The following is a 20,479-nucleotide window of genomic DNA, read 5'->3' as shown; positions in this document are numbered from 1 at the left end:
GTGTTGGTCCAGCCATCTGATGGGTGTGTCTCTGAGCCATCTGTGTTGGTCCAGCCATCTGAAGGGTGTGTCTTTGAGCCATCTGTGCTGGTCTAGCCATCTGATGGGTGTGTCTTTGAGCCATCTGTGTTGGTCTAGCCATCTGATGGGTGTGTCTGTGAGCCATCTGTGGTGGTCCAGCCATCTGATGGGTGTGTCTTTGAGCCATCTGTGTTCGTCCAGCCATCTGATGGGTGTGTCTTTGAGCCATCTGTGTTGGTCCAGCCATCTGATGGGTGTGTATATGAGCCATCTGTGTTGGTCCAGCCATCTGATGGGTGTGTATATGAGCCATCTGTGTTGGTCCAGCCATCTGATGGGTGTGTCTTTGAGCCATCTGTGTTCGTCCAGCCATCTGATGGGTGTGTCTTTGAGCCATCTGTGTTCGTCCAGCCATCTGATGGACATACACATTGGAGGGGGATGTAACAATCTTAATACCTCTGTCTTTGTCTGTCTCCCTCTTGTTCGATAAGATGTATCAGTTGATTGAAAATCAGTGGAAGGTTCCAGATGCCGAAAAAGTATATAACGTAATATATTCTAGAATCTAGGGGCAAAGTAAACTGCGTGTCAAAGGTTAGAGTTAAAAAAATATTTGAACTGTGTTTTGGTTATGTTTGGTTCCAGCAAGGGGGTAGGCGACAGAAATGGAATGGATGTATTCGCACATTCCCAACAGGACTGATTGATTGTATAATGCAGGAAATGGTTATGTCGTGTTCTGGATAGCGGCTGGTTTGAGTTTCATTGGCAGTGCACTTTCCTATATTCTATTCCCGCTTGTATTATCAATGAAAATGGATAGACATTTTAATACACTACAACAAATCACATCGTGGAGATTTCGTCGTCATTGTTGTGATAAGTTTCATGTCTGTGATCTTATTTAATAAGCACCTTCCGCAGATGTGCTGAAGAAACGGAGTTTCACTTTGTGTTATGTTGCTCTGTTGAACGACCTCAGGTATCAGTTAATTCCACACACAATAATATTAAAGACACCCAACATTATTTCCACTGGCCTTCTTTCTGTCAACAAAAACTATTATGAAATCACTTGTATAAAGCATTTAGATATCGTAGTGCGTTACATAGTTAATTATTGTTAGTTGTGAATTAGTCAATTTGTATTTTATCAGTTTCTGGTGGGCATTGTCATCAGTAATACTTTACTGTTGTAGAATGTTTGTTCACAGTACAACCCCCCGCCCCCCTCTTCTTCACGATGGGGCGAAGCCTTTATCGAATAAATTGTCCGTATCCCTAACTGTCCCTCTCTGTTTTTCTGTCTCTCCTCCATCCTCTCAGCACTGTCTGTCCCTATCTGTTTTTCTGTCTCTCCTCCATCCTCTCTCCACTGTCTGTCCCTCTCTGTTTTTCTGTCTCTCCTCCATCCTCTCTCCACTGTCTCTCCCTCTCTGTGTGTCCCTTCTCATATCTGCCGTTGGCATTCTCTGTCTGTCTCTGTCTCTCTCACTTCCCATCAGCCGCCATTCCCTTGTTACTGCATGATTGTTGTAGTTCTCGTAGTAGTAGTGGTAGCAGAAGTAGCAGTAGCAGAAGTGGTCGCAGTAGCAGAAGTAGTGCTAGTAATTGTACCCTTCGGTGTCTTTGAGTTTCAGTAGCATTGATGATATTTTTCATATATAAAGAACTTATCATTGACTGATAACAACCAAGATCATGACCGTTGTGTGGGATTTTGAAGACAACGTTGAAAGTGGTGACGACGAACATGACAATCCTTAAAATGAGAATGATCACGGCGGGCGGCAGATGACGATGATGATGATGACGATGACAGTGACGACATTGATGAGTGTGATGCCGGTAAAAATGAGCACTATGATAATGGTGATGATGATGATGACGATGGTGGTGGTGATTGTAGCGGCGTGCGGACGGCCATGTGAAAACGGGGGTACGTGTGTACCGGAGGGCTTCTGTTGGTGCCAGAAGGGTTTCTATGGAGACGCCTGTGAATTCAGTGAGTACAGCATGATCGTTATTTGCAGTGCGTCTTCATCAGTATGTTATTTGCAGTGTGTCTTCATCAGTATGTTATTTGCAGTGTGTCATTGTCAACATGTTTGTCATTTGCAGGGTGTCAAATACGACTGCCATTAGCAGTGTTTTTATAATCAGCTTGGTTTTGTGTGTGTGTGTGTGTGTTTTCATTTCCCGTGTGTGTTATGTCCTTTTCCAGACCCTGGTGGCTGTCAGTGTGCCATGTTGTGAACCTGCCAAGTGTGTTCATCACCTAAGGTTGCTGTTTCCCTTTCCTGTGCTAACCACGTGATCTGCCAAGTGTGTTCATCACCTGAGGTTGCTGTTTCCCTTTCCTGTGCTAACCACTTGATCTGCCAAGTGTGTTCATCACCTGAGGTTGCTGTTTCCCTTTCCTGTGCTAACCACGTGATCTGCCAAGTGTGTTCATCACCTAAGGTTGCTGTTTCCCTTTCCTGTGCTAACCACTTGATCTGCCAAGTGTGTTCATCACCTGAGGTTGCTGTTTCCCTTTCCTGTGCTAACCACTTGATCTGCCAAGTGTGTTCATCACCTAAGGTTGCTGTTTCCCTTTCCTGTACTAACCACTTGATCTGCCAAGTGTGTTCATCACCTAAGGTTGCTGTTTCCCTTTCCTGTGCTAACCACTTGATCTGCCAAGTGTGTTCATCACCTGAGGTTGCTGTTTCCCTTTCCTGTGCTAACCACTTGATCTGCCAAGTGTGTTCATCACCTGAGGTTGCTGTTTCCCTTTCCTGTGCTAACCACTTGATCTGCCAAGTGTATTTATCGTTGTCAGCTTATTGCAGCCCTTACTGTGCCAACGTCTTGCCTTTGGACTGTGTAGATCAGGTCCAGGTTCTTGTTACCTTACCTGCGACGTACCTTTATCAGTGGCAGTGTTCAGCTGGCTCTTGAAATACCTTGTATCGAGTGGGTCTGTCCAGTCCAGCTTCCTGTTACTTTTCAAGTGTGTCGATTCAGGCTCTTATAACCCTTGTTCTCAAGTGTGCCTGTCGATTGTAACCCTTGTTCTCAAGTGTGCCTTTAGATTATAACCCTTGTTATCAAGTGTGTGTGTCATTCAGGCTCTTGTAAGCCTTGTTGTCAAGTGTGTGTGTCAATTTCAAATTCTAAAAGCTCTTACGAATTAAGCGTGTTCATCATTTCAGTCCTTTGTAACCCAAACTTATCAGTCGTGTTTATGAATGTCAGTGTTCAATTTCTAGCCGTCGAAATCCTTATTTTCAAGCGTGTCTATCGATTTCAGGCTCTTCGTTATTCATTAATTTAAAGACTTAAGCATTTATTTGTTTATGTATGTTAATTTACTTTTTTTTTTCTCCTCAAGGCCTCACTAAGCGCGTTGGGTTACGCTGCTGGTAAGACACCTGCCTAGCAGATGTGGTGTAGCGTAAATGGGTCTTATCCAAATGCAGTGACGCCTCCCTGAGTAAATGCAGAGAAGTGAACTTTGATGATGATATGGATCCTTACATAGCGCCTGTCCTCGGCCGAACACCAAGCTGTACGCGCTTCATCATGGAGTTTCCCGTCGGACCGACGGATGAGTAGGCAGGCAGGTTTATTTGTCGGTGTGTGTCCTCATATGGGAGAAGAGGCCGCTTCTGGATGCACAGCAATTCCCACAGGTGTTGCAAGGGAAAACGTCTCCAGAAGTTGAACCCTGCTTCCTTCGCTCACGCTTCTCCTTAACTCTCTCCATACGAACGGCGAAAGAGACGATGTTAACAGCGTTTCACCCCAATTACAACCATCAAAATATTACAAGCGGAAGGCTCTTACACTGAAGAGGTGAATGTTGACAAAGATACCACAATTCTGACGACGGAAGCTAAAGGTTGGGTCATAGAGACACCCACTGGACATCCGAGGGGTCTGTGTAGAGGAGAAGAGAGGACTGGCCGTACTGAGTGAGTTAATGGCCAGCGTTCTCTTGTTTTCAAACGTCTTTGTGCCACTAGAGCACAGCGTCCTCCAGCGAGAGTTTGGTTTGTATGGCAAAGCCCACGCCTGAGGTTCTTGGGGTGCCTTCTGGCTCCCCAGTGCAGTAGAAGGTGTAGCCCCCTCCAACTTCCTCCAGCTGGGTTTCACCGGCAGACCTGGTTTCGCTCAGGGCTGCTATGTCCACCTGGTAGCGATCAAGCATTCTAGCAATGAGCGCTGTGCGCCTTTCTGGTCTGTCGTCTCTGTCCAAAATGCTGCGAACATTCCAGGCACCCAGTTCAGGGCATGACTCCTGGTTCTTTTCTCCTGTTTTCGACCGCTAGTGTTGGATGTCCAAGTAGATGCGGTTTCCTACTAGGTGCTAGGTGAAGCAGGCTTTGTTTAGGGATCATTTTATCTCCCCTTCCCCGTGTGGGGAGAGCAGTGCTGTCCCTAAAAAGGGCTGCTCTGACGCTGTGGGAGGATACGGGCGCCGCATCTGCCCCAGTTTACGGCGGACGACCATCACCCCACAGCCGCCTGCCAGCAGCATCCTCTGCCTGTCCCCGTTACTTCTCCATCGCCGCAGGGCTTGGGAAAGCTGAGTGTTGAAGGGCTAGCTCGTCGTTCCGACATTAGCCTGGTTGCCTGACCAGCACAGGTGACTTTTTTTAGTGAAGAGGAGTTGTGCAGTCCCTTCCCCACTCTCTCGCCTACCGACGCTCACAGTCCCACAGGTGCAGATACTGCCACGTGTAGAACGGCTTCGGCAGGTGCAGGTTTTTTCTTTGGAGTTCTGTCTCCTATGAGGACTTCCAGCCAAGGATAAGAGCTCCTCCTGCCCTTTGGTCATCCTCTTCCGCCTTCACAGCCGTTGGGAAAGGTTTCCTCCTCCGCCTGGTCCGTCGCTGGGAGACCTCACATGCGGCAGGTGGTACTGGGTTACATGGTACCAGTAGCAAGGGCTATGCCCCTGACCTGACCATACGGCGCTTTATAAACACGGACTTACTTGCACGACAGGCTTCCTACCTGGGTAGAGCCGACTGACAGCTGCCATTGGGCGCTCATCATTCTTTCCTGTGTCATTCAATCAGTCACGCACACATATACTCAATATGTAACATTTTATGTGTATGACCATTGTTTATTTACCCCGCCATGTAGGCAACCATACTCCGTTTTTGGGGATGTGCATGCTGGATATATTCTTGTTTCCATCATCCACCCAACGCTAACATGGATTACAGGACCTTTATGTGAGTATTTGATCTTCTGTGTGCATATATACATGAATGGGGTTCAGGCACTTGCAGGTCTGCACATAGGCTGAACAGGGAGATGGGAAAAATCTCCACCATTTACCCACCAGGCACCGTTATCGAGATTCGAACCCAGGACCTTCAGATTGAAAGTCCAATGCTTTAACCACTCGGCTGTTACGCCCGTCTAGTCTATCAGGCTCTTTCAGGCTTTTATAACCCTTGCCTATCAAGTGTATCTATCAGTTTCGGGCTTTTATAACCCTTGTCTATCAAGGGTATCTATCAGTTTCAGGCTTTTATAACCCTTGCCTATCAAGTGTATCTATCAGTTTCAGGCTTTTATAACCCTTGCCTATCAAGTGTATCTATCAGTTTCAGGCCCATTGAACCATACCTATCAAGTGTGTCTATCAGTTTCAGGCCCATTTAACCATACCTATCAAGTGTGTATGTCAATTTCAGGCTCATGTAACCATTACCTATCAAGTGTGTGTGTCAATTTCAGGCTCGTGTAACCATTACCTATCAAGTGTGTGTGTCAATTTCAGGCTCGTTTAACCCTTCGTGTGTCTGTCAATTTCAGGTTCGTTTATCCCTTACCTATCAAGTGTGTATGTCAATTTCAGGCCCTTTAACCCTTACCTATCAAGTGTGTCTGTCAATTTCAGGTTCGTTTATCCCATACCTATCAAGTGTGTGTGTCAATTTCAGGCCCTTAAACCCTTAACCTATGCCCTTAAACCCTTAACCTATCAAGTGTGTGTGTCAATTTCAGGCTCGTGTAATCATTACCTATCAAGTGTGTGTGCCAATTTCAGGCTCGAGTAACCCTTGCCTATCAAGTGTATGTCAATTTCAGGCTCGTGTAACCGTTACCTATCAAGTGTGTGTGTCAATTTCAGGCCCTTAAACCCTTAACCTATCAAGTGTGTGTGTCAATTTCAGGCTCGTGTAACCCTTGCCTATCAAGTGCGTGTGTGTGTGTGTGTCAATTTCAGGCTCGTGTAACCCTTGCCTATCAAGTGCGTGTGTGTGTATGTCAATTTCAGGCTCGTGTAACCCTTGCCTATCAAGTGTGTGTGTGTGTATGTCAATTTCAGGCTCGTGTAACCCTTGCCTATCAAGTGTGTCTGTCAATTTCAGGCTCGTGTAACCATTACCTATCAAGTGTGTGTGTCAATTTCAGGCTCATGTAACCATTACCTATCAAGTGTGTGTGTCAATTTCAGGCTCATGTAACCATTACCTATCAAGTGTGTGTGTCAATTTCAGGCTCGTGTAACCATTACCTATCAAGTGTGTATGTCGATTTCAGGCTCGTGTAACCCTTGCCTATCAAGTGTGTATGTCAATTTCAGGCTCGTGTAACCATTACCTATCAAGTGTGTGTGTCAATTTCAGGCTCGTGTAACCATTACCTATCAAGTGTGTGTGTCAATTTCAGGCTCGTGTAACCCTTCGTGTGTCTGTCAATTTCAGGTTCGTTTATCCCTTACCTATCAAGTGTGTCTGTCAATTTCAGGCCCTTTAACCCTTACCTATCAAGTGTGTCTGTCAATTTCAGGTTCGTTTATCCCATACCTATCAAGTGTGTGTGTCAATTTCAGGCCCTTTAACCCTTAACCTATCAAGTGTGTGTGTCAATTTCAGGCTCGTGTAACCATTACCTATCAAGTGTGTGTGTCAATTTCAGGCTCGTGTAACCATTACCTATCAAGTGTGTGTGTCAATTTCAGGCTCGTGTAACCATTACCTATCAAGTGTGTGTGTCAATTTCAGGCTCGTGTAACCATTACCTATCAAGTGTGTGTGTCAATTTCAGGCTCATGTAACCATTACCTATCAAGTGTGTCTGTCAATTTCAGGCTCGTGTAACCCTTACTGTGCTAACGGCGGCATCTGTGTGGGTCCTGACGTCTGTCAGTGCCCAGACAACTTCTCGGGTCACCGATGCGGTAAGACATGCCTGCAAAGTTTCCCTTGTTGTGTGTCATCAGTTCCTGCACAGTGCTGGGTCAGTTCCTGCACAGTGCTGGGTCAGTTCCTGCACAGTGCTGGGTCAGTTCCTGCACAGTGCTGGGTCACTTCCTGCACAGTGCTGGGTCACTTCCTGCACAGTGCTGGGTCAGTTCCTGCACAGTACTGGGTCAGTTCCCCTAAGTGGGGTGTTGGCCAGTGGTAATGTGCCTCACTGCCAAGTGAGTGTCCACTGGTTCCAGTTCAGGATGCAAACCGGGATTTGTAGTCCCCCGCTCCCCCTCCACTAGACCAGGAGTTTATGTATACATACATACAAACATACATACATATAAACATACATACATTCAGATGTGAATTGACTCCACTATGTCAAGCATTGTTATAAGTGAGAGAATCTGAGCGCACAGGATCGAATCACACACTCTTCGGTATTTTATTTCCCTGCACTAGACCTTGACTGGTCTGGTATGGACGCTAGTCTTTCAGATGAGACGATAAACTGAGGTCCCGTAAGTAACATGCACTTTGGCAGACGTAAAACCCACGGCAACAAAAGGCTTCTCCTTGGCCAAATTCTGTAGAAAAATCCACTTTGCTGAGAAAACAAATGCACGTTCAGCCAGAAAAAAAGGAAGGGAGGGGGGGGGGCTGCACTGTAGCGACGCATTGTCCCTGGAGAGAGCAGCCCGAATTTCACACAGAGAAATCTGTTGTGACAAAGAGTAATACAATACAATATAGTTATTCTGATTGTGAATCCATTCAGGAAAGTTAGTGGACAATCTCACGGGTAAGTTCAAACTTGTCGAATGCCTCCAGAGTCTAAAGACAGTGTTCATCAAACCCTGGCTCCCTGCCTTGGTGATGGGACTGCCGTGTCTGTCAGCCGACGCTGCTGTGTGGGGATGGTGCCCTTGGATACAGTTCTCCACTGCACCAGTGGCAGGCAAACTGATCCCCACACTGTTTACCTTTGCCGGAGACGACGGGAGCACGATTGAGTCAACACATAGCAGTTATGATAAACCGTTATGAGTGTGGGGGGTCGGGACAGGACGTTTTTCACGTGCAGACCACATGTCCAAAATCCTTGAGCGTTGAGATGCTTCCTTCTGTTTGTTTGGTTTGTTTTGTTTCTGTTTTTTGGTTGTTATTTATAGACATTGAAGCCATTTTGAGAGAGAGGTAAACTGAGCTATCGACATCAGCAATGGTCTGGAGAGGGAAAGGACAAGAACGTGATAAATGTGCACCCGGTCTGTGGAGAACAATAATATACACACGGCATCGGGAATAGGGACTCCTCTGGCTGTGTTTATGTACAGATGCCAAACGTGTGGACTGTCTGCTGTGCTGTAACAGTGTGGCATGTATCATATTGTGTGTGCCATCATGTTACTTTTGACATATTTCTGTACATAGATTCACTTTGTAAATAAGCGTGGGTCAATTGTAAAAGAACTACAGCTGAAGGATCGAATCCACGAACTTTTTTTTTTCTTTTCTGTTTTTTTTTTTATGTTGTTGTTGGTTGTTGTTTTGGTTTGTTTGTTTGTTTTTGTTTTCTTCTTTTATTTTCTTTTTTTTTTTTTTTTTTTTTTTTTGGTTTGTTTTTGTTTTTTTGTTTTTTTTTTTGTTGTCTTCTTTTTTTTTTGGGGGGGGGGGGGGCGGGATGTGTTTGTTTTTATTTTGATTTTTGTTGTTTTTTTGTTTGGTTTGGTTTGGTTTGGTTTTTGTTTTTGTTTTGTTTTTTTTATTCTCCGAGTGATGAGTGACAGGAACAGAAGCAGTATCATATGTAACAAGACACAGTACTATGCACATGAGCGAGGCACTGTTCCGTACTCTATACGCTGTAGTGGGCCATGCATGGACTGTACAGCCCGAGTCCAGTCCAGACGACCATGCATGGACCACACAGTGAGTCAGTCCACAAGACGTGTGTTCCAGAGGAGCGGCGGGACAGCGTGGTGAGGGAGGAACGGCCCAGACGGAGCAAGCTGAGCAGCAGGGAGCAGAAGCTGAAACGGGAGCGCGTGCGGGCCAAGCGGACACGTTCCCGCCGGCAGAGTAAGTGCCCGGAACTCTGACACATGTTCCTGCTTCTTCCTCCTCCTGTCCTGTTCCTTTCCTGCTTCCTTTCCTCCTGCTTCCTTTCCTGCTTCTTCCTCTTCCTTTCCTGCTCCTTCCTTTCCTCTTCCTTTCCTCCTCCTTCCTTTCCTGCTCCTTCCTTACCTGCTTCTTCTTCTTCCTTTCCTGCTTCTTCCTGATTCTTCCTTTCCTCTTCCTTTCCTGCCACTTCCTTTCATCCTTCTTCCTCTTCCTTTCCTCCTCCTTCCTTTCCTGATTCTTCCTTTCCTGCTTCTCTTCCTTTCCTTTCCTGATTCTTCCTTTCCTGCTTCTTCCTCTTCCTTTCCTTTCCTGATTCTTCCTTTCCTGCTTCTTCCTTTCCTGCTTCTTCCTCTTCCTTTCCTGCTTCTTCCTGATTCTTCCTTTCCTGCTTCTTCCTCTTCCTTTCCTGCTTCTTCCTCTTCCTTTCCTGCTTCTTCCTTTCCTCCTCCTTCCTTTCCTGCTTCTTCCTCTTCCTTTCCTCCTCCTTCCTTTCCTGCTTCTTCCTCTTCCTTTCCTGCCACTTCCTTTCCTCCTTCTTCCTCTTCCTTTCCTCCTCCTTCCTTTCCTGCTTCTTCCTTTCCTGCTTCTTCCTCTTCCTTTCCTGCTTCTTCCTGATTCTTCCTTTCCTGCTTCTTCCTCTTCCTTTCTGCTTTTCCTCTTCCTTTCCTGCTTCTTCCTTTCCTCCTCCTTCCTTTCCTGCTTCTTCCTCTTCCTTTCCTCCTCCTTCCTTTCCTGCTTCTTCCTCTTCCTTTCCTGCCACTTCCTTTCCTCCTTCTTCCTCTTCCTTTCCTCCTCCTTCCTTTCCTGCTTCTTCCTGGTTCTTCCTTTCCTGCTTCTTCCTCTTCCTTTCCTCCTCCTTCCTTTCCTGCTTCTTCCTCTTCCTTTCCTCCTCCTTCCTTTCCTGCTTCTTCCTTTCCTCCTCCTTCCTTTCCTGCTTCTTCCTTTCCGGCTTCTTCCTTTCCGGCTTCTTCCTGTTCATTTTTTTATTTCTTTCTTTCCTGGTTGTTCCTGTTCCTTTCTTAGGTCTTCTTGCTATTTTCCTGATCCTCCTTGCTCCTGGTTCTAATATCGGTGTCCTGTTCTTTTTCCGGTTCTCTCCTACCTTTATGTTCCCTTTCCTTATTCATTGGTTTCCCGTTCCTTTCCTGCTTCTTCCTGTTCCTTTCCTGCTTCTTCCTGTTCTTCTCGTGGTTTTTCCTGTTCCTTTCTGCCATTATTATTTTAATCAATATCATCATCGTCATCATTATTATCATTATTGTTATTATCATCATCATTATCATTATTATTCTTTGCTTAGCATCATTGTTGTTGTTGTTGGCAATATCACTATCTTAGTTGTTGTCTTCATGGCCGTCGCCGTCATTACCGTTACGCTGTGTCAAAGCAAACAGACAGAAACTGAAGAAGTAAAAAGGACATTCAGTTTACAACCGTGACGCCTGTGCTGCTGGTGCTGTCGTCTCCCCACCCCCACCCCCCTGAGGAGCAGAGGGAAGTGAGCGTGGCTGTGTCAATAAACAATGGACGGGAAGTCGAGGGGGGAGGGTGAGAATGGAAGGGGGGATGGAGAGGGAGAGGCATGGGGGAGGGGGTTGCCACACGCAGAGCACAATGCCTGCCTGCCTGCCTGCCAGTTGACGAGTCACGGATCGAGATCTCCCACAGAATGACGTACAGCCTACGTTGTTGTTCTATCCCAAATCGCTCGGCCATACTTCGTTTTGGGCTTCTTTTGCGGGGGGGCAGGGGGGCGGGAGAGAGGGGGGGTGCGTGCTGAGGGGGGGGGGAGGGGCTTTTTTCGGGCTTTTTTTAAAGTTAGGAAGGAGAGCTGAAGAACAAAGAGGAAGTTTACGGAGTCCAGCTCGCTTGGTTTCTCAAGCTTGTGCGCTTACTACCATTGGGAGGACTGGCTCGTGGATGTTTTTCAGTGGTTTTTTATGAAGTATGTTTCACGTGTTAGTGCGCCTTCTCCCCTGCGCCGTCTTCCAACGCGCCCCCTTACTTCGCCTGTCAGATAGGACTTCTGGGATTCGCTGATGTCAGTGAGAGGGACAGTCAGTAACAGACTATTCGACACACACTGTTCCAAATCTGTTTGATGAAGAAACCAAACATCAACGAAAATAAAAGAAACAAAACATAATTATTTCTTCTTCTTTTTTAAAGATTGAGTACAAGAGGCATTGCATGGAAGAGGGGAGCGGTGTCGTGGGTGACATGTCTGCCCAAGAAGCCAGAGAATCTGAGGGCACGGGATCGATCCCCACACTGGCCACAAAGTTCGTCCTCTCCACTAGGCCTCGAGTGGTGGTCTGGACGCTAGTCATTTGGGATGAGAAGACGAACCAAGGTCCCGTGTGCAGCATGCACTTCAGTAGCGCGTATAAGGGAGCCCACGGCAACAAAGAGGTTGTCCGTGGCAAAATTCTGTTGAAAACTCCACATTGGTAGTTTTTTTTGGGGGGGTTTAAGTACATTTGCAGGCAGAACAAAGGGGGAATGTGTGTCTCTGAAGTGTGACCTCCACGGGACGAGAAGCCTGGCTTTCACACAGAGAAATCTGTTGGCGGTGAAATACAATACAATACAACAATACAATGACGAGAAGCCTGGCTTTCACACAGAGAAATCTCTTGGCGGTGAAATACAATACAATACAACAATACAATGACGAGAAGCCTGGCTTTCACAGAGAAATCTGTTGGCGGTGAAATACAATACAATACAACAATACAATGACGAGAAGCCTGGCTTTCACACAGAGAAATCTGTTGGCGGTGAAATACAATACAATACAACAATACAATGACGAGAAGCCTGGCTTTCACACAGAGAAATCTGTTGGCGGTGAAATACAATACAATACAACAATACAATGACGAGAAGCCTGGCTTTCACACAGAGAAATCTGTTGGCGGTGAAATACAATACAATACAACAATACAATGACGAGAAGCCCGGCTTTCACACAGAGAAATCTGTTGGCGGTGAAATACAATACAATACAACAATACAATGACGAGAAGCCTGGCTTTCACACAGAGAAATCTGTTGGCGGTGAAATACAATACAATACAACAATACAATGACGAGAAGCCTGGCTTTCACAGAGAAATCTGTTGGCGGTGAAATACAATACAATACAACAATACAATGACGAGAAGCCTGGCTTTCACACAGAGAAATCTGTTGGCGGTGAAATACAATACAACAATACAATGACGAGAAGCCTGGCTTTCACACAGAGAAATCTGTTGGCGGTGAAATACAATACAATACAACAATACAATGACGAGAAGCCTGGCTTTCACAGAGAAATCTGTTGGCGGTGAAATACAATACAATACAACAATACAATGACGAGAAGCCTGGCTTTCACACAGAGAAATCTGTTGGCGGTGAAATACAATACAATACAACAATACAATACAACAATACAATGACGAGAAGCCTGGCTTTCACAGAGAAATCTGTTGGCGGTGAAATACAATACAATACAACAATACAATGACGAGAAGCCTGGCTTTCACACAGAGAAATCTGTTGGCGGTGAAATACAGTACAATACAACAGCGGCAGTTAAGACATCTCAGACTGACATTTCACTTCTTTTGCATACTATCTTTGAAAGCATGTCTGGGTTGAAACCCTGTGTTGCTGTCGTTGTAGTTATTTTGTGGGGTCTTGAGAAGTATTATCCTCATATAAAACCCCTGGTCAAATTGTTCTTTACAACACACACACACACACACTCTCTCTCTCTCTCTCTCTCTCTCTCTCTCTCAAACACGCCCCATTCAAAACTAAACGTGTAAAAACCAGTCTGAAAAAGCCTTGGATAACGGGAGACATAGAAGACGCCATCGATTTCAGAGATTTTCTTTTATCAACTGGAACCCGAGAAGATTTTCAAAAGCAAAGAAATGCAGTAAATAACATGAAACGTTTAGCGAAAAAGAAATATTTTCAAAAGTTGATCACTTCAAAGTCTGATAGTAAGTCCTTGTGGAAAGCCATAAATCAGTTGAAAAATAAGAATAGAGCCACACAAATTACATCACTCACAGACATATCCACAGATAGACTTAACTCACATTTCTGTAACATAGCTACTTCAATTATAAAATCAGACAAATCAAACCTTAACTCTTTAGATGCTCTGTTAAAATTCTGTCAATCAAAAAATATTTCATCCACATTAGATATTCCTTTGATATGTGTACATGAAGTTTATAATGCTCTGACCCATTTAAAACAAACTAGTACAAGAGGTCTTGATGGCATAGACGGAAAAATATTAAAACTCTCAGCTCCTATAATAGCAGAATCCCTCACATACATATATAATTTAAGTATTACAAAAAATAAGATTCCCAAAACGCTCAAAACTGCTAAAGTTATTCCTATATATAAGAATGGTGATCGATCTGAACCATCAAACTACAGACCAATTTCTATTTTGCCAATATTATCAAAACCCCTGGAAAATCATATAAATAAACATATTCTTAAGCATTTTAATAATTTTGACTTGTTCCATCCAAACCAGTCTGGATTTAGAGCTAATCACTCATGTCATTCTGCACTAACAAATTTAGTAGATCAATGGCTTACTAACATTAATAATAACGAAATTACTGGAGCCCTTGTTGTCGACTTTATGAAGGCTTTTGATGTGATTGATCATTCTCTCCTCCTGAAAAAACTAAAGATTTATGGTTTGTCTTTGAATACATTAGAACTTATCTCATCTTTTCTCTCTGAAAGAAAACAACTTGTGTCCACAAATGGTTCAAAATCAATGTTATTACCAATTAACTATGGTGTACCTCAAGGTTCTGTTTTGGGACCTATCTTATTTTCTGCATATATTAACGACCTACCCTTATCTATCAAGACACCATGTGAAATGTTTGCTGATGACACCACCATTCATACTAGTCATACTAACCTATGTATCGTATCTCTTTCTCTTCAGGAAAGTATTGACCGATTGATTGAATGGTCCGAACTAAACCACATGTGTCTCCATCCTAAAAAAACAAAATTCCTAATAATCACAACAAGACAAAAACGTCAAAATATATCCATAAACTGTTCGCCTATTTTCATCAAAGGTGACAAGATTGAAGAAGTTGACCACCATAAAATCCTTGGCATCACTATCGATAATAATTTGTCATGGTCACATCATATTTCTCTGTTATGCAAACAGGTATCAAAAAATATCTATCAACTGTCTAGAATCAAACACTTTTTGGATCTTCACTGCCGAAAACTATTTGTCAGTACTTATATAGAATCACACATTAACTATGCTTCGACAGTGTGGGATTCGGCGAGTGACAGTATTATAAAACCTCTATTGAGTCTGCATAGAAGAGCTGTAAAATTGATTCTTTTAAAATCTTCATCATTGACTGTATCTGATTATAAAGCTCTCGATATCCTCCCACTGAAAACAAAACTTCTATTTAACAAAGGTCTATTTATGTTCAAAATCATGTCTGGATTTGCTCCCCCCTCGCTGAAGAATAAATTTGTAATCAACACTCATCGTCATCTTCATAAAGTTATGGTACCACTTCCAAGGATCGATCTTTTTAAATCTAGTCTGTCTTATTCAGGGGGCTGTTTATGGAATGAATTATTATCCTGCCTCAATGTAAACACTGTAAAAAGCATCCCTAACTTTAAAAACATATATCGTGCACATTTATTGAAAAACATGTGATTATGTGACACATATCAATTATAAACAAAAAATCATGTATAGATTGTCAATATATATACGCCTCTCTCCTCCCCTGTCAGTCTCTATGTCTCTCCACTGTCACTGTCACTATATCTGTCTGTTGTCAGCCTCCCCTGCCTTCTTTACTCTTCCTCTTGTCCATTCTTCCTTCCGCTCTCCACCACGCCCCTACCCTATTGTCCTCGTTGTTATTCATCTATCGCGATATTGTATTGTACATACGTTCTATGTTATGTTTGCACATGCTTATGCAATTTTGACGTTGATGTTGTGAATTGACTCTCGCTTTTTTTCTTTTTTTTTTCTTTTTTTTTTTTTTTTTACTTTGTTGCTTTTTTTCCAATTATTATTCATGCCCAGAGGGCTGGATGTAAAAAAGTACTTTGTGCTTACTCCTTTACCCTCGTAAAATAAAATTTCGTTCGTTCGTTCGTTCGTTCGTTCGTTCGTTCGTTCTCTCTCTCTCTCTCTCTCTCTCTCTCTCATTATCTATACTATCTAAACCGTTAGAGAATCATTTAAGGCGGAAACATATACTCAACAATTTCAATGAATTTAGTCTGTTTCACCCAAATCGATCAGGATTTAGGCCTAACCACTCCTGTCATACAGCACTAACCAACCTCGTCGATCAGTGGCTTACTAATATTAACAACGAAATAACAGGTGTTCTTTTTGTAGATTTTGCAAAGGCATTCGATGTTAATCGCACTCTTCTTATCAGAAAACTAAAAGCATATGGGTTATCTTACAATACTTTAAAGCTAATGTTTTTGTTTTAGTCTGACAGAAAGCAAATGGGTTCAGTTGATAGTCAAATCCCAGCTTTTACCCATAAGTTACGGTGTTCCCCAAAGTTCTGTTCTAGGACCTTTTTTATTTTCAATTTACATCAACGATTTACCCCTATTTATTGAACCACCTTGTGAGTTATTTGCAGATGACACAACGATACACACTAAGCATCATAGAATAGAAAGAGTATCATCATCCTTGCAACAAAGTATTAATGATATCGTAACATGGTCTGAACTTAATCATATGCGCTTACACCCGAAAAAGACGAAATACATTGTCATTACCACAAGACAAAAGCGCCAAAACTTTCTGCCCACTCGTTCTCCATTGTATATCAATGGCGTAATGATTGAGGAAGTCAGTCATCACAAAGTACTTGGTCTCATTATTGACAATAACTTGTCATGGTTTCAACATGTTATGATGACTTGTAGAACTTTCTCCAAAACGATTCAACTTTCTAGAATCAAGCATTTCTCAAGTTAAACAAGCATTGCCGTAAATTATTTTTCCATGCTTATATCGAACCACATGTAAATTATGCCTCAACAATATGGGATTCTGCCAGTGAAAATGTTTTAAAACAACTTATGAGTCTACATAGAAGAGCCTTAAAGCTGATACATCTGAAATCTTCGTCATTAACTGTCTCTGATTACAAAGATTTAGGTATTCTGCCATTGAAATGGAAACTCATTCATAATAAGGCGCTTCTCATGTTTAAGAAAATGTCTGGTTTTGCTCCTCCATATCTAAAACAGCGATTCTTTACAAGTACAATACGTAACAAGAAGAAGATCATGGTACCACTGCCACGAATTGATTGATTTAAATCGAGTTTCTCTTACTCTGGCGGTTGCCTCTGGAACAACATCTTAACTAGTTTTCATGTTCATACAAGTTTCACTGTGTTCAAGAAAAGGTATCATGAATAGCCTGATGGAAAAAAATAGTAAATTCTGCCTAGTATACCATATTATGTTATGTCATAGATATTGTATTTCACCACATCTTACTCTGTCTCTTCATCTCATCCTCTCTATAAATATCATCTCCTCTCTCTTCTGTCGTCTTTTCTTTCCCCTCTCTCTCTTGCTCCGCATTTTTATGAAATACGTGTTGTTTCTTATAAATATGATGCTTATTATGATGTTGTTTCTCTTCTCGTTTTTCTATGAATTTGTTAACATTTACTCATTTCTTGAGTTCTTCTTCATACCTTTTCTTTAGACATTTTTCCCTTTCGAGGGCTGCCAGGGGAGAAAGTGATTGTTTGCTTACTCTGACAGAAATAACATTCATTCATTCACTCATTCATTTACTCTCTCTCTCTCTCTCTCTCTCTCTCTCTCTCTGTCATTACTATATTCATATACATTGTTGTCATGAATGCAGGTATCATCAGTGATTATGTACTTGTAAATGCTTACTGTGCAGTTGAGTGTATTTGAATGTCATGTACTTATTTCTATATCCTTTTGTTATCTTGTGAACATTTTGATTTCATTTTTCTTTGCCCTGAGGGCTGGATGTAAAAAATATTTTTAAAAAATTTTAAGCATATACATGCTTATTCCACTTCCCTCATCAAAAAAGACTCTCTCTCTCTCTCTCTCTCTCTCTCTCTCTCTCTAATATTTTCCTTTTCTTTTCGCAGAGCTTGAGAGGAAGCTGGAAAAAGCAGAAAAACGTCTGCTGAAAATCTTGTTTCGAGACGGCAAGTCCTGGAAACTGTCACGAGACGAGAGGAGAGTGCTGCGACGTCTCCAACGCGAGCAGAAAGCGGGACTGCTCATGCGCAGAGACCGGAAGTTCCTCGTGCAGACGATGACTCGAGAGCGAGGTCACCTGAAGAAGAAGTACAAGAAAACGTTACGGCGCTACAAGAAACTGCTGAAGAAAATGAGAAAGGCCAAAGTGCCCAAGAAACCAAAGAAACGAGCGTTCGTCTAGCGAGAACCATTGCATCGGACAGTGTTGAAAAACGAACAAAAAACAAGGGAGTTGGCAGAGAAATCCAGTTGTCATGGAGACGTGATGCGGGCATCCTGGAAATGTTTTGTTCTGCATATCTGACGACGGAAAAGTCACCATGAGGCCCTGCTCTGTTCAGCCTAGTCTGCAGAATGCAAGGATCGGGTGGAGAAGAAACACACCTATTTCATGAAAGCAAAAGCACTCATGTGAAAGACTGTTAAAACTATTGGTTGAAAGCGACACTTGTTGCTCCCACCGATGAGTTGGTTGAGGACTGCTGGAGAAACGTCCAGTCTGATATGTGATTGAGGTCACAGCTCATTCAGCAAGAGGGTCAGGTTTCCATTTCTTAGTTTGACAATGACTGACTGTACATTTTTTAATAGACATTTTCGTCATTGTTTTGTTCCTTTCTTGCATATCTTTTACGGAAAGATAGGATGTAATTGTTCATTGCTTTTATGAGTACAGTTCATATGTACTGAGAACGCAATAATGTTTCATTTCCGTCATTAAAAAAAATCTTTTTTTCTTTTTTTCTTTTTTTTTTTTTTTTTTTTAAGACGTTATTCTTAACACCATTTTTAAATAACCTCTATAAACTTTATTACTTTTTTGCTTTAAAATGTTTTTAACAAGGAATAGGTGTTATTACTCATTATAAGACAAAAGTACATAATTCAAACCGTCATTGCCGAAATTTCTGATGTTGGTAACCAAAGACATAATTTAATGACCTGGGATGTTGTGTGGTCTGTGCCAGACACTGACAGACACTGTTCAGACGTGTGCCAACAGCTGCAGGAAACCGGAGTGGCTGTGGATACTGTCAACTCTGTTTTGAACAAATCAATCAATCTTCTTCATCAAAGTCGGCCACCACCTCTGGTTCGCAGGCTGTGCTGATGCCAGATATTTTTTGGCAGGTTGTTAGGAGTGGTACCAACATAGGTTGTTGGAAGAACTGTGGTGACATGGTACCAGACACACCCCAGTGAGCGGGGGGGGAGGTTCCAGTCCCAGTGGGGAGTGAGGGGGGCTTGTGGACATCGTTGACTGTGTAAACTACCTCTTCACCAAGCTTCGTGTGCTTCTTTTGCTTACTATTGCTACTACTACTATTACAGCTACGGGTTTGTGAGACCTTGTGCAAGGAGGAGAGCAGGGGAGGGGGTATGAGATAACGAACGTCAAGCACCATGTGTTTTGGGGATACTGGTTTGTTCTGTGTGTGTGTGTGTGTGATTTAACCAGGCAACTAGTTTCAGTTCTCGTTGGTGTTCGTGTTTGTGTCATGACATAAGAGGTGTCAATGCCTAGTCTGTTATTGATCAGCTCATATTGATTTATTTCTTAATTTATCAATTTATTTATTTATATTGATCATGCACTTGGCACGTAGTTAATGTTTGTGTTGGCCCAAAGATGCAGCCTGTTGTTAATGAAAATAATTACATTTCTTTTGTGGGTTTTCTCTTTTGGTGGGGCGGGGGGGTCTTTCTCTTTAACATGATAGACAAACCTCACATCATGCATGCAGTCTACAGCAGTCAAAGCTTTTTTTCTTCTTTTTTGTCCTCTCTCTTTTCTTTTTTAAATTGGCCATGGTGACAGCTTGATCCTTTTGAAGTTAAAGATTAAAGTTTAAGGATTCAAAATGGCATTAAGCAAGGAACTTGTAGGTGTAATGGACCAAGCTTTGGGCTTCTTCTAGCAACCACATCTTCATCAAACTTTGGTAAGCAATTGGTTATGGTGAAAGCAACAACAGCATAATTATGAGATGATAATGATGATAAAAATAATAACCATTGAAGTCAAGGTAAGAGGTTAGAAGTCAAGGTCACAATACAGCCTGAAAATGTTTAGCCAATTATGATAGAGCATTGGTTCTGTACTAATGTTACTTTACCCCTCTCTCTCTCTCTCTTGGCTTTGCCTAGAACACTGGTGCCTTCCTGACACAGTCACAGGTGAAAGCTGGAAGGTCCACAGTATATGCTGTCATAGATACCCTGCTCTGAAGATATTCCTTAGCTTTGCAGTATCACCAACCCCCTCACCGAACCCCACTCTTTAAAGTCTTTTGCTGTTGTTGTTGCTTAAGTTACTTGCTTTCAGATGCACACTTTTCATGTGGGACAGGTTGTGAAAGGTTTCTGCAGTATTGCTTCTGCAGACCATCATGAGACTTTAATTATTTCCATGTGTGTGTAGCTTTTCCAATGGCACACATGGTGGAAATAGTTTGAACATGCCAGTAACTTGAACCTTAATGAGAACATTTTGGTTTAAACAATTCCGTGGGTGGGGGGGAGGGGAGGGGAGGGGAGGGGGGAAATTTCTATCATACCAGTACCCTGAACCTTACTGAGAACATTTTTGTTAAAACAATTCAATTGGGGAGGGGACGGGGTGGGGTTTGTTCTTACATGCCCGTAACTAAACCTTACTGAGAACATTTTGATTTCAGTAATACAATGGTTAAGGTGTGAGATTGATAAGATCTAAAAGAGAGAGAGTAAAGAAAACCTTCGCTTTCTGTTTGCATCTTTGACATCCCAATCACAAACATGGCCTGTGGAATCTGGTG

General features: G+C 42.8%; 1 protein-coding gene across 1 annotated transcript in view; it reads left to right on the top strand.

Annotated features, from left to right (window-relative positions):
* The window catches only part of LOC143299878 (uncharacterized), a 163,887-nt gene extending 143,628 nt beyond the window's left edge, over nt 1-20,259 (top strand). The window contains exons 7-10 of the mRNA XM_076613371.1: nt 1,934-2,029; nt 7,127-7,216; nt 9,192-9,311; nt 17,567-20,259. Of these exons, the coding sequence (XP_076469486.1) occupies nt 1,934-2,029; nt 7,127-7,216; nt 9,192-9,311; nt 17,567-17,862 (602 nt within the window). The 3' untranslated portion in view covers nt 17,863-20,259. The remainder of the gene's footprint in view (nt 1-1,933; nt 2,030-7,126; nt 7,217-9,191; nt 9,312-17,566) is intronic.
* The last annotated feature ends 220 nt before the right edge of the window (nt 20,260-20,479 follow it).

This window comes from Babylonia areolata, chromosome 25 (genome assembly GCF_041734735.1).
Source record: "Babylonia areolata isolate BAREFJ2019XMU chromosome 25, ASM4173473v1, whole genome shotgun sequence".
Classification (NCBI taxonomy): Eukaryota; Metazoa; Mollusca; class Gastropoda; order Neogastropoda; family Buccinidae; genus Babylonia; species Babylonia areolata.
The sequence above is the reverse complement of the archived record's forward strand: the minus strand, read 5'-3'. Positions and strand labels throughout refer to the sequence as shown.